This window comes from Melanotaenia boesemani, chromosome 22 (genome assembly GCF_017639745.1).
Source record: "Melanotaenia boesemani isolate fMelBoe1 chromosome 22, fMelBoe1.pri, whole genome shotgun sequence".
Classification (NCBI taxonomy): Eukaryota; Metazoa; Chordata; class Actinopteri; order Atheriniformes; family Melanotaeniidae; genus Melanotaenia; species Melanotaenia boesemani.
Window position 1 is genome coordinate 25,395,453 of NC_055703.1, and position 14,315 is coordinate 25,409,767.

General features: G+C 46.7%; 1 protein-coding gene across 6 annotated transcripts in view; it reads right to left on the bottom strand.

The window, feature by feature from the left end:
- The window catches only part of cep170bb (centrosomal protein 170Bb), a 29,823-nt gene that overhangs the window by 10,329 nt on the left and 5,179 nt on the right, over window positions 1-14,315 (bottom strand). For 4 of the 6 annotated variants that reach the window (XM_041975411.1, XM_041975409.1, XM_041975410.1 and 1 more), the window contains exons 3-12: window positions 8,864-8,953; window positions 8,691-8,769; window positions 8,537-8,595; window positions 8,244-8,358; window positions 7,707-7,808; window positions 7,115-7,627; window positions 5,945-6,999; window positions 5,373-5,549; window positions 5,096-5,210; window positions 1,782-3,512 (exon numbers count right to left, since the gene is read on the bottom strand). In XM_041975411.1, the coding sequence (XP_041831345.1) occupies window positions 1,782-3,512; window positions 5,096-5,210; window positions 5,373-5,549; window positions 5,945-6,999; window positions 7,115-7,627; window positions 7,707-7,808; window positions 8,244-8,358; window positions 8,537-8,595; window positions 8,691-8,769; window positions 8,864-8,953 (4,036 nt within the window). The remainder of the gene's footprint in view (window positions 1-1,781; window positions 3,513-5,095; window positions 5,211-5,372; window positions 5,550-5,944; window positions 7,000-7,114; window positions 7,628-7,706; window positions 7,809-8,243; window positions 8,359-8,536; window positions 8,596-8,690; window positions 8,770-8,863; window positions 8,954-14,315) is intronic. The other 2 variants (XM_041975412.1, XM_041975408.1) reach the window with 1 other exon arrangement.

Here is a 14,315-nt window from a genome sequence, read left to right on the forward strand (position 1 = left end):
GGTGGGAGCACTAGCCTTTTTTCACTGGCAGAGCGTAACTGTGGAGAGGGAGTGTAGCTCTGGATTAAGGAGTGAAGGTAGACAGGAGCCGTTTTGGTTATTGTTTTGTAAGCCAGAAGCAGAGATTTGAATTTGATACGTGCTGCAACTGGAAGCCAGTGAAGAGCGATTAGCAGCGGAGTGACATGAGCTCTTTTGGGCTGGTTGAAGACCAGACGTGCTGCTGCGTTCTGGATCATCTGCAGAGGTTTAACTGAGCATGCAGGCAGGCCAGTCAGTAAGGAGTTGCAATAGTCAATGTGTCAAATGACCAGAGCCTGGACCAGGAGCTGTGCCGTGTGTTCAGTCAGGTAGGGTCTGATCCTCCTGATGTTGTAGAGAGCAAATCGGTAAGATTGAACAACCGAGGCAACGTGGTCCTTAAAGGTCAGATGGTTGTCTACCATGACACCAAGATTCCTGGTAGAAGACGTAGGCACAAGCGTGATAGAGTCAAGCTGCACGCTTTTCTGTGGTGGTAAGGAAGGATTGGCTGGAAGAGCAATAAGCTCGGTCTTGGACAGATTTAGCTGAAGGTGGTGATCCCTCATCCATGCGGAGATATCAGCAAGGCATGCCGATATTCGCATTGAGACGGTTGTGTCATCAGGTGGGAAAGAAAGGAAAAGCTGAGTGTCATCAGCATAGCAGGGGTAGGAGAAACCATGAGAGTTAATGATTGCACCGAGTGAGCAGATGTTTAGTGCAAAGAGAAGAGGGCCAAGCACTGAGCCCTGAGGCACCCCTGTTGTCAACCTATGTGATCTGGACATTCACCTTTGCCAAGATACGGGTTGTTTAAACTGTTTCCACCAATTGGCCTGGTTTGGTACGGGACGGGTCGCTACGCATTTTTTGCATTTCTACAGGAAAAAACTGAAACCGCCCTACTTTTTTGGGACCCTTCCATTGGAGTCCCAATTTTACAACCCTTAAGGCTGAAACTTGACACACTGGAATCCACTGATTGGTTGAAAGAATCGTCACTTCCAGTGCAACTCAGCAATAAGAACAAAGCAGGAACAGCTCTATATAAAATAATGTGATTGTGTTTTTTTTTTGTTTAGTTTAAACGACATGCCAAAAAAAAAAAACACAATCGCCTCATTTTCCTCCTTTGTTTTTGTGTCATGTTTCTCTTCGTTATAATTCAAGAAAGGCGTTGTGCCACTATGACATCACTTTATTATGTAGAATCTATTGCTATAAGCTTATACCCTGCCTAGCAGGAAAGGGTACGGTTGGCCATGGAAATGCTACAGAGGTTTAACAAACCAAATGGCACTAAACTGTCCTGTCCCTTGGTGGAAATGTGGGTTTAGTTTTGAACTGTACCCTCTCACATGAACTGGTACTGGTTCAGAGTGAGTTCCTAATCTTAAACCAGCTGTTTGTGTTTAGACAGCTTAAGAACTCAAAGACCTGCTTATGTCAGAGGCTGGGGAAGGGCTTTGAGAACTGAACCAGCCCATTTGAAAGTCATGCTGAAAATCTGGACCTGCTCCAGTCCACAATGAAAACTGAGCAGACGAAGAACTGTGAATGTTGCATTCACATTTACCATCTGCTGTTGGAAAGAAATGCGACAGTGGTACTGTTGGTAAGTGCAAGAGATAGACCGGGTCATATCGATAGATCCTCAATACCTCCACAACACAACAATCCGTCCACACACAGAAAAGAAACAGGTGAGACTCAACTAATTCACAACAGCATGCATCTCAAAAACAGTCAGGACTCACCACTGCCGAGGTATTTTGCTCCACTGGACCGGGTGCGCGTTAATGGTTGCTTTACTGGAGCTCCACTCCCTCTACTGGCTGCCTGTCGGGCGTCTCCCACTGATGTTTTCCTGACAGTGACGCCTGACTCGGAGTTGCGGTTGGAAACACCAGAGCGGCTCATGGAGGATGTCTCATTGTCGCTGGGTGTTGTGAAGGAACCAGTCCTCTTCCTGGGCATCGCTAAGATGTCCAGCCTGGACAGCTTCTTCCCTTCGGCGGATACTTTAGAGGGCACTGTGATATGGTCAGAATTCTGGGAGGCCCGGTCTGTCTCAGTGCCCTCATTATCTGAGGCCTCACCCAGGCGTGCTCGTCGAAGCATGGATGCTCTGGTTGGCCGTGGTGCTGATAAGCTGTTGGAACGGGTCAGAACTTGCTGGGTTGCTGTTTTGGGGGTCTTTCCATTGTCTTCTTTCTGAAGAGGGGCAACGAGTTTCTTAGTGCGACTGGACGGACGGGAAATTTCATGATCAGATGATGTAGTTTCAGTCCAGTTTGGACCAGATCCCTGCTGGCCCTCAGACAGATCCAGAGAGCCGCGATTGCCGGTACTGCGCCGCATCTGGAAGCGTTTTGCCGCCTCTGCTTTGCTTGGTGCATCAGCTGTGGTCTGGTTGCGCCGTTTCTCAGACAGCCGCTCGCGGGCGCTAAGCTGCCGTCCCTTCTCCTGGATGGACGGGCTGGAAGAGGACTTCTCTTTCTGCAGGCTGCTAATGCTGGGACGTTTTTTAGAGGCGGAGCTGATGGGAGCATTTTTGCTACTCACCTGACTCACGGTGCTTGCTGTGTCCACGTCTGACTCACCAGAAAGGGAGTCGTCCATGTGGCTGGAGGAGCCTCCTTTCTTTGAGCTACGGCCAGAACCAGATGAGGGGAACTTGGTGTCCAGAGAGGACAGAGTCCCTTCAGACTCCTGAAGGAAGGACTGTGTGTCTGGGATATTCTCACGTCTTTGCTCCATGTCTCTGATGGACGGGTGGCTGGAGATGTGGGGAAGCTTCTTCATCTGGACAGTGTCACTGGGCTGATCTTTGGTGAAGCTCTCCTGTCGGACGAAGGATGACATGCAGCCATCTTTGGTGGGAACACAATCCTTGTCCTGTGTTTGGAGGTTTGGAGCAGAGCTGTTGGGTTTGACACCTGTCCTCTTGGGTTCCTGACCACTCAGGTGTCGGATCAGTACTGTGGTAGGGGGAATTTTTGAGGTGGGATCACGTGTTCTTTCGGACGGCACTGGGCTACGGGCCTGGTCAGGTTTGCCTGGATGGCCCTCAGAACCGATGTAGAAGGAGGTGGATTTGGGGGATGGTGACACTTTCTCCTGCACTTTAAACAGAGGAGCTGCAGCCCCTGGAGATGTTGTTCCTGTCTTGGATTGAGTCTTCTTTGCTTTCTCGAGAACAGGTCCATCATCTGAACGACTGGCATCACTCAGACTGTCTGGGTCCACGTCGTCCTGAACGGACAGACGGTGGGTAGCATCCTGTGGGCAAGGAGGACCGGACACTCTGTCCAGAAGTTCCTGACCTGTGTAAGGTTCATGTCGAATCAGGATGCTTGGCCCGATGCTGTCCAACTTCTCCGGAGGCACCTGAGGCAGCAACCTTCGTGTTCTGGAGCTGTGGCTTGACTCCGACTCCGAGTTGTCGTAGTTGTAACTTCCTATTGAACGGCTCATGAAGCGCAAATCTACAAAAAGAATTATTATTTCAAATGATGCCAACATTATCTAAACCTACATCACTGTCTGTCAACTATAGTACTTTCAAGAATTATGGAAGGTAAAAACTGAAATCAAAAAACCTGAATTCCAAAAATGTTGGGATGCTGTATAAAACGTGAATCTGATGGCAGCAACACATCTAAAAAGCATTTGACAACTAATGATGAAAACTGGCAACAGGTCAGCACATAACTGGATATAAGAGGACCATTTCAGAGAGGCAGAGCCTCTCAAGTGTAAAGCTGGATAGAGGTTCACTAATCTGAGACAAACTGCATCTATAAATTGTGGAAAATTTCAGTGTACAATTGGGAAGACTTTAAAGATCCCACTATCTGCAGTGTATAATATCAAGAGATTCAGAGAATTAGAAGTAATCTCTGTGCGATGGGGACAAAACTGATGGTCAAAACTGGATACTGGTGATTTTGTTGTTCTCAGGCAGCACTGAATTAAAAGCAGACATGATTCTCTACTGGAAATCACTGCAAGGACTCAGGAAGACTTCAAGAAATCTGTGAACACAGTTCACCCTAAAATCAACAAATACAGGTTAAAGCTCAAGCATGCAAAGAAGAAGCCGGTTGTGAACAGGATCCAGAAACACTTCTGTCTTATCTGGTTTACAAAGCTCATTTAAAATGGTCTTAGACTAAGTGGGAAACTGTTCTGTGGTCAGATGGATCACAAAGTGAAATTCTTTCAGGAAAGCATGGACGGCGTGTCCTGCAGACTAAAGAGGAGAGGGAGCATCCTGCTTGTTATCAGTGGACAGGTGAAAAGCTGCATTTCTGATGGGATGGGGCTGCATTAATGCCTATGGTGTGGGCAGCTTCCACATCTGTGAAGTTTTATCAATGCTGAAAAGTACATGAAGGCTTTAGAGCAACATCTGCTCCCATCCAGACGACGTCTCTTTCAGGGAAGGCCTTGCGGATTTTAGCAAGACAACGCTGAACCACATCCTGCATCCATCACAACAGCATGGCTTCACAGGAGAAGAGTCCGGCTGCTGAACTGGCCTTCCTGCAGAACATCTTGAAAAAAAAAATCCAGTAACCACAGTCCAGGAGGACTACTGAGCACCTAAAATCCTGCATCAGACCAGAATGGGACAACATTTCTCTCCTAAAACTCCAGCAACTGGTCTCCTCACTTCCCAGACATTTACAGACAGAAGAAGGGATGCTATACGATGCTGAACATCACCCCTGTAACTACGTTTTACAGACATGTTGCTTCATCAGATTCAACATGATCATATATTCTCCATGAATTTTTAAAATGTCTCAGTTTCAGCATCTGATGTGTTTTTATCTTCTACTGGGAATAGAATATAGATTGATGAGATTTAGAAATCATTACATTCTGTTTTTATTTACATTTTACACAGACGCTGTGCATCTGTGTTTCTTTCTGGTTCTTTACAGGCTCCTGAGGAACCTCAGATACAGATCTGAGGTTTGCAGTTGTGAAGGTTTGATGCTCAGAAATTCACACATCAGGTTTAAGGTTATTTTCTGTCAAACACACACAACTTTAACAGCACCTTCCAGACATTCTCCTTGAGGAGGCGTGGAACCAGGTTCGGCATAGCTGTCTGCCAGACTGGCCCAACGGGAAACCCACTTTGGTCCCTCAAGACCTGGTACATGAGCTGGAACCTGGAGAACAAAACACAATGATAAACACAACCAGACAACAAGAACAATGAACGAGTCCTTTGGGAATATGTATCAAGAGAAACTGGGAATATTACCAGTTTGCATGCACTGGGACCACAACATGCTACATAGATGTTCTTCTGGTTTCTAATCCACTGTTACCTGTATGGGGCCAGTTGGGTAACCGCTGATAGCAGCTGGGATAAAGCCATGCAACGGGTCCACAGAGCTACCATCATTAGGCAGGTTAGCTTGCTCATCCTTGCCATCATTTATAACAGGCCTATTGACTCCTGTAGACACACCACTGTACTCTGGAGAGTCGAGGACACCAAACACCTGTCGGATACAGGGCATGCATGAGGGGGTGGGGCCATGGCAACAGGAAGGAGCAGGAAGGACAAGAGGTTTCATGCGTCGCTCCAGACATTTAAGTGTTACAGAAGATAGTTGTGGTCCAGAACAGACTCTGACTGACTGACAATATGTCATCTTTTCTAACTCTACCCACCTTGAAGGAAACAAGTTTGTTTGTTTTGATGAGTTGCAGTTTCCTGTTCCCAACTCAGCTCAGAACTCTAAAGACATTTTCTAAACAAACTGGACACACTTGTTTGCATTCCCACAGGCAAAAACAGGGAAGGGTACCTGAACGTCTGCCCTGAGCCATCCTACTTTTATGGGACCAAAAATCTATACAACCATGAGGCTAAAACATCTCGCTTGATGGTCACCTGATCGATCATGTTCCGAGCCTCTTCCACCTCTTTGTCCTGACACTCGGTCTCGATGGTGTAGGTCCCAGCATCACTCAGACTGTCATCTTCCTCATTCCGCATTACTCTTTGGGAACCTTTGGGGTCCACTCCATGGATGCCCATGGACAGCAAGGCGGACATGGGGGGTCCTGACTGACGGACTGGGGAGGCTGTCTGGCCTAGAGCGCTGGATGGGATGGAGGACTTTGAGCTTGCTGGAGGCTGTAAGGGGGAGGACGGGTAGGACACAGAAGAGGGGGCTGGAGGTTCATGTGGGGAGGGAATCCGAGCATGAGGAGGTGTCATCATCACCGGTGGTGCAGACATCGGGGGAGGTGATGTCTTATCCCTGGTTGGGGATAAGTCCTTCTGACCAGAGTCCTTCAAAAATTCAGCAGCAAACTCCTGGGCGAGCTTGGACTTCTTCCCAACACTGCCAAAAGGTCTGATGATGATACTCGGCGAGGAACGAGAGGAAGAACTCGATGAAGCTGCCTCCCCCTCTGTCTTTTCCCTTTTCAGAGAGCTGGACCTCTGGGGCCCACTGTGGCCCTGGCCCTTAAGGGGAACTGTTACCTGCTGGGTGGGAGGGATGTGGCCATGGACGGACGCCGGCCTCTCGCCGCCTTTCCGTCGCTCCAGCTTGGCCTTCAGGGCGGAGTAGGTGTCAGCATGGGCGGGGTTGTGCGTGAAAGACTGCGAGCGCTTTTTGCGAGGGTTATCATCGAAGAACTCAATGATGAAGGCCTGCTGTGTGATGTGCTCAGTGGGCCCCTGTTTGGGCATTTCAGTAGGGGATGGAGGCAGAGGTGGACTGTGGGACAAGGGCCGCTCAGGGGCCACAGGTGAGGTTGGGACCGGTCTGGATGGAGAGTGCTGAGGTGGTTGGTAGAGTTTCTGTGTTGGAGAAGAGGAAATGGTCTGCTGTGATGCCTCAGACTGCTGTGACTGGACGGAGTGGTGGGATTTACTTCTGCCTTTGATAACTGGATCTTCTGAGTCACTTTGGGTCCCATCCTCATGATGGTGTCCTAGCAACAGAACAACAAAAAAAGTCATCGTGTTTGATGTGCAGATCAGCAAAAGAAAGTAAAGAAACACAGACTGATTGATCATCTTGGTCTGTTTCTTTAAGGAGACTCTGACCTTTGAGGGTCTTGATGTTCATGGCGAGGTCACTCTTTGTGCTGTAAGCGTCCTCACATGGTGCACGTTTCCTCATCATACTCACATCACTATGGACCAACCAATCAGCCACCTTGCTCTCTGCTGACATCATCTCTGCAGGAGCTGCAGTAATGGTGGCTCTGGTAGGCGGGGCCTGTGCTTTTCTTTGACGGGTGGAGAATTTGGTGATGTGGTCTTTGATCTTGATTTTTCCAGGCATGCCGTCATCAAACTCGATGGTAAAGGAGGCGTGGCTTTGAACTACAGGAGGGGTTGGGGTGGAAGGAGAGGGCGGGGCTGGGGATGTGTCCGTATCCTTGGTGGGGATCTCATGGAGCTCTGCCCCCGAGGGTTTGGCGTGTTGGAAGTCCTTGGTGGGGATCTCAAAGTAGCTGGGCTCCCGGTGGTATGAAGGGAAGACCGTCTTTGGTTGGGAGTCTGAAAGAGATCCAGAAAAGTCCGGATCTGCAGGGGGAGGGTCTTTTTGTTCTTCTGACAGAAATGGAGATGTCATTTTAAAAAAAATAATTATAAATGTGGATACGTGAGTGATGAAGAAACAGATATTTACCAGGATGTGGCTCTTCACTGCTCTGGACCTTATTCCCATAATCCTCCTCTCCCCACCAGGAAGGCTGGCCGTACAGAGGAGTGGGCCGACACACCGGAGCCTCTGTAACAAACACACAGTTACACACCTTTCTGAAAAATAATCCAAATCTTTTCAAACTGAACCAAATATTTTGAAAACAAATAAAATAAAGAAAGATTTAGAGGGATTAAGGATCAGCCCAGAACCCAATTGCACTTATGAGGTCACATCTTGTCTTCATCAGTCTACTCAGAACTGAAACTGCATGTTCAAAATCAGCTCAAATGCTCAAAGTCAGCAGCAGCTCAGATCCCCAACCGTCCAACCCTGAACCCAAATCTGCTTCCAACCCTAAACCCAGATCCAATTCCAGTTCTGGCCCCAGATCTGCTTCCAACCCTAAACCTAGATCCAGTTCCAGTTCTGGCCCCAGATCTGCTTCCAACCCTGAACACGTGTTGTATTTGTTCACTCTAATTCTCTTCTTCTTCTCAGCACTATCTCTGGTTCTGGTACCTTGGATCTGGCTCTTGGTACTGGTTTTGTCGCCTCGCGGGCGTTCTTCTTCATCACCCTTCTTCACCTCTGCAGCCTTGAGACTCATCTGCAGCTGACTGCTGTACTTCTCGTGCTGCAACAACAAACAGTTCAGAGGTCATGGGATGGTTGGCAGTATTCAGATACGTGCACTGACAGAAGGTCCTGTACAGACAGGATGTGAGAAACCAGCTAGTTTGTGTTTCTTTGGGTTGTTGGATGAATATAGAATCACAATCAAACGGAAGAAGACATATGTCTCACACACTGACCTTCAGAGCTTCCTCCGGGACTTTGTGTTGACTTTTTTCCAGAACGTAGACGTGAGAATGTGGAAAAATGGCTCAGAAAAATAGAACAATCATTGCACACAATATCAAACACACATACATTCACAAACAATGAGGTTGTGCTTCGGAAGGATATCATATCCAAAGCGGATGATGTCAGACAGTTTGAGGGTGATGTAGGTCTGATCAGGGATCCGCAGGTCGTTCACAAATGTCTGCAAGAACCAAACAAAGTAAACAAACAAACAAAATAAACAACAGCTTCATCTGCAGATGTGTGAGTGCTCAGATCAGCAACGCTGGTCTCACCCCGTTCAGGCTGCCCAGGTCCTTCACCAGATGTTCGTCGGTTGTCAGGTTGTAGTTGATGACGGCGTGTTGTTTGTCCACACTGCGCGACTGCAAACACACACACACACACACACGATATGAGAGCAGCATCACACCGCCACACCTTTTCATGTCAGAGTGACTACAAACTCGGGTTTCTCCATCTGCGCCTTCACAGTAATGACATCAGAGTAGATGATGATGATGTAAGCTGCTCATGTGTTCCTGATGTCTCTCGAGGTCGTATTCCGGAGTAATTTTTGCCGAGCTCGTGACTTGCAGAGAACCCAGAGATACTAGATTTTAAGATGGACTCAGTACCACCTGTAGTCCATTGTTGTTTGTACTAAATTTCTTTTTAACGTTTGTATGTCTATTGAGTTTCTAGTGTAAATAGAGCTGTTATTGAAAATTATGCTGTTACGGTGGAGTTGTTTGTGGGTTTATGAGCTGGATCAACTTCTCATGATGCTGGTTTTCATAACAGATTTCTGATTTCCTAGTTTTATGCTGCACAGCCGCAGATGCTCACAAAATGGCTCTTTTGGAGGCATCAGTTTTTTCCAAGTTGATTCAACCAGAACACAGATCACCTGGTAATGATGTCCCCTAGGAATTGTGAGACAAGCACAGGAATTATTCCTGTGTTACAACTTTACATTTAATTAGAATTTTGAGGGATTTTACTTAATAGAACCATGAAAATGATCTAAATTACTGATGTGAAATGAAACATTTAAAAAAAAAGAACAGAAAAACAAACCAAAAAAAAAAAGTGGTGCTTTACGACTGAAACTGGGACCTTTGTATTTCTGCCTGCTGCTACAGTCCCAGCTGAAGGCTCTTAGGGAATGCCTTTGATCGGGTCAGGTGAGTTCTGCTGGTGTTCGGCTATCATCAAGTCCTGCCACAGAGTCTCAGATGGTCTGGGCTTTGACTCATTCCATTTAAACTAAACCACAGGAGGGATTCTTTATCAGTAAACATCCTCACTCTTTCTCTCTTAATAATCTGTGTATAAACACATGACATTTGTTGTCATTGACTTGAATTTCTCTATTTCCTTCTCTACGGCAGGTGTGCTTGAAAATGATTTCTTTTAACGTTTTTTATCCTGAGATAGAAAAGATAGTTTTCTCAGGAAATTTAAATAATTTAAAGCTCTTTCTTGGAGCTCTTAGGATACATTCACACTGGCACTGTTTGGCCCACTTTAATGAACCCTGGTCCATTTCCACGGATTATACGTATGGTCTGTTTGGAGCAGTGTGAAAGCGCATTTGGACTCTGGTACGAACTAAAGAAGCACACTCTGGTCCGCTTGAAAACCAGGGGTCTTGGTTTGCTTTTAGTTGAACTCCTGTCCGGTGCGCTGGAAAGGGACCACCCAGCTGACCAAAGAGAGTAAGTGATGTACGACGCGACATAGAGCAACATGTCGTGCATCTCGGGGCTTCTGCTGCTGCTCATACTGGAAAGATTCTGGTGAAAATCGCATTAGGTTTTAGCAACAAAGTAAAACCAGAAACCCAAAGACTGAATAAATTTATTGGTGCTCCATTTTTTTTTATTTGCAATAAATGAGTTTTTTTCAGACCTGGTCAATCAATGAGGTGGATTTTCTTCTTCTTTCTTCTTGGTCAGTGCTTTTTTTTTTGGGGGGGGGGATACTACCCCCTAGTGAGCAGATGTTGTAACTGCATGATTTCTAGGTGGTTTAATCCACTTGAGTGAAACTGCAGTGTGAAAACAAAAGAAACTAAAGAAAAAATTCCCGTCCAACTGAAACGAGATAGGGATCGAATTTACCTTTATGATCTCGACAGCAGATAAATAAATGTATGACTGGCCGCTGTTATGTTCCATCATTTTTAGCAGGTTTCCCTGGTTTAGAGGCGTGGTGCTTGTTGAGCCCTCTTTCCTTTCCTCTCTACCCCAAACCATCTCTACCGAAGATGGTTCTGCAGGACTTTTTCCTTCCTGTTAAAAGGAAGTTTTCCCTCTTCACTGTCGCCTCATGCACCTCAGAGTTGGGGACTGAATCAAAGAGAAGATTTGATGAGCTGGTATCCTTAAGGATAAGCTTAGCTAAGCAATTATTTTTATGAAGGCTCATATGAACACTGTTATTATTAAGTGGAGTAATGTGAATAATATAATGGATTTGTTTTAACTACAATGAATTGGACTTTGTCTGTAAAAGTGCCTTGAAATGACTATACAAATAAAGCTGAATTGAGCTGAATTTTGCTGAATCATTGTAATCATGTAAGGTGAACCTCTGTTCCAGTCAGACCAAGATGGCTGCCGGCAGGATGTCTCATCTATCTGTCCGTGTCTGAGTCTGTCTATATTGATATTCTTAAGCTTTGTAAGCACTTTTAATTGCAGTCTTGAATGGCAACACTTTTCTGGAAGTTACCTGATCGTATCCCCGAGGGTTGATCTGGTCTTTTGTCTGCAAGGCTTGCCGCTCAGGTGTTGCTGTACCTGGGTTAATCCTCAGCTAGCTGACTCGGCTAACGGCGCAACCGCTGCTCCCGGCGACGTTGTAGTCTCACGGCTTGTCGTGGCTGGTTCAGCGTTGGATCCCTTGGCTACCTGTAAAGCACGGCTTTTCCGAGCCCGGTGACTGGCTGCTTCTGTGGTTAGCATCGTGGTTTGCGGTCCGGCTTGTTGTGCGGCGGGCCGTGCTGCGCTTCCTACTGGCTTCGGCGGACGAGGTTTTGCGGCGCTGGCTGCGTCCATCTGGCCAATTGGATTACTGTTTGACATTTTGGTGGCTTTTATGGTTAGTCGCTGGCTGACCATCCAGTGGGACTATTTTTTTTTCCTCTGTGGATCTCTGTGGATCTGGTCGCGTCGCTGTGTGTTTACAAACACAATCAGCGGCTTAAAGACCTCCACAGCTCGGACTGGCCGCGGCGCCGGAGTTTCCTGGTTGCGCACGTTCTGTCTCGAGTCTGTGTGCTTTTACTCGTTGTAACATGCGTTTCTCCGTACTAACTACATTGTCCTTCTGGACTATGCTACTCGGATTTGTCCTGCACACACAGCCAGAGGCTGTCAGACCTGCCTGCAAGCCCCCACCTGGACCTGCTATAGTGCTGCGCTATGGGAGTACAATGGACTTTACCCTACAGCCTACAGATGTCTCATCCTTCTGGACTACGATATCTCTCGGACTTCCTACCACTCAGGTATTTTATCTTATTCCGACCTTTTCATCCATGTTGCTGCAGCAGCTCTCTGACTCTAACTCTCTGTTCGCGGTTATGCCTTCAGTAAAGGTTAAACAACGACTTTCCCTCGGTGCTGCCATCTGGCGCTTGTTAATTATTCTCATGCTTTTTATCTCTGGGAATGTTCACCCAAATCCTGGTCCTGGTATAGATAATCCTACTGCTACTTCACAACTGTTATTCAGAGACTTCTGTAACCGCAAATCCCTGGGGTTTTTACATGTAAATATCTGCAGCCTGCTAAATCCAAAGCATTTTGATCTTTTAAAAACACTGTTACATACTGCTAATCCTGATGTTTTAGCTGTTTCCGAGTCCTGGTTAAAAAAAAGTGTCACTGATCAGGACATATTTATACCAGGTTATAATGTATTTCGTAAAGACAGAGCCACTAGGGGCGGTGGTGTAGCCATGTATGTTAAAGATCATTTGCAATGTGCTTCTGTTCTATCTAAGTCTGTCCCCAAACAGTTTGAGTTGCTGATATTAAAGCTTAGACTTTCAGCCAGTTTTGTTCTCACTGTTGCTGTCTGCTACAGAGCACCTTCTGCACCAGCTTCTGCACTCTCAGCCATTAGTCAGCTCCTTGTACCATTCACAACCTCTGAGTTTGTTCTTTTGGGTGATCTAAACTGGGATATGGTTAACCCTCCTGACACAGTTTTGCAGCAATTTGATGCTCTAAATCTTACTCAATTAATATCTGAGCCCACCAGACCAAATCTAAAATCTCCCTCATCTTCCACGCTGATTGACCTCATTCTCACCAACACCCCATCTAACTATCAGTCTGGTGTTTTCAGCCAAATAAGCGATCACTGTGCTATTGCCTGTGTACGCATTGGCTGTTCAGTCAAAAGACCCCCAGTCATTGTAACCAAGCGCTCTCTCAAGAATCTTAACATGCAAGCCTTTCTTCAGGATGTTGAGGCGGTGACCTGGGATAGAGTTGGCTCTGCTCCCTCCCTGGATGAGGCATGGTGTTTTTTCAAAAATACATTCAGTCTAATTGTCAATAAACATGCTCCTTTGAGAAAATGCAGAATCAAGAATCGTTATAGCCCCTGGTTTTCCCATGATCTGGCTGAACTTATCCATCATAAGAACACCCTTTGGCGGAAAGCCCGCTCCACACAATCCCCAGCGGACTGGCTTGCCTTTCGGCAACTCAGGAACAAAACAACACAGGCCATCAGGAACGCTAAAATCTCCCATTTTAAGGAGAAATTTTCCACCTGTGGCTCTGATGCGAGGAAGTTCTGGAAAACCGTCAAGATCATGGAGAATAAGCTTGCCTCCCCTCAGCTACCAATCTCTATGATATTCAATGACATTGTTATTACTGATAAGGCTCGCATGGCCTCACTTCTCAACCATCACTTCGTCAATGCGACCCAAGTTTCCCCTGTCGCAGGTCCAGATTTGGCTTCAGCAAGTGAGGTCGACTCAGCCTCATTAGATTCTCAGCCTTCTCCATTGAACAACACACCTTTTTCCTTCTCACCTTTCTCCATCTTAGAAGTGCAGGATGAGCTCACTAAGCTGGATCCAAACAAATCTGCTGGCCTTGATGGTCTTCATCCCATGTTCCTGAAAGCAGCTGCTCACATTATTGCAGCACCTGTCTCAAGTCTGTTTAATAGGTCCTTACAGTACTCCATCCTCCCCTCCGACTGGAAATCAGCCATGGTTTCTCCACTCTTCAAAGGTGGCTGCGGCACGGATCCAAACTGCTACCGACCCATCTCCATACTTCCGTGTTTAGCCAAGGTCTTGGAGAAGCTAGTGCTCAAACAACTAAACTGCTTCCTTGACTCAAACCACATTCTATCTGACCTGCAGTCTGGCTTTCGGCCTGGCCATGGATGTATAACAGCCACCGCGAAGGTCCTGGATGATGTCATCACAGCACTAGACTCCAAGCAGGTCTGCTTAGCCACCTTTATTGACCTTGCCAAGGCATTTGATTCAGTTGACCATAAGATCCTTCTACAAAGGCTCTCCAGTATTGGTCTGTCCATCTCCTGCTGTGACTGGTTCTCCAGCTTCCTTTCTGACCGTGCCCAGTTAGTGAAAGCAGAAAATATCATGTCAGAACCACTCACTATTTCCAAAGGTGTGCCTCAAGGGTCTATTTTGGGCCCCACCCTTTTCTCCATTTACATCAATGACATAGATAAAGCTGCTGG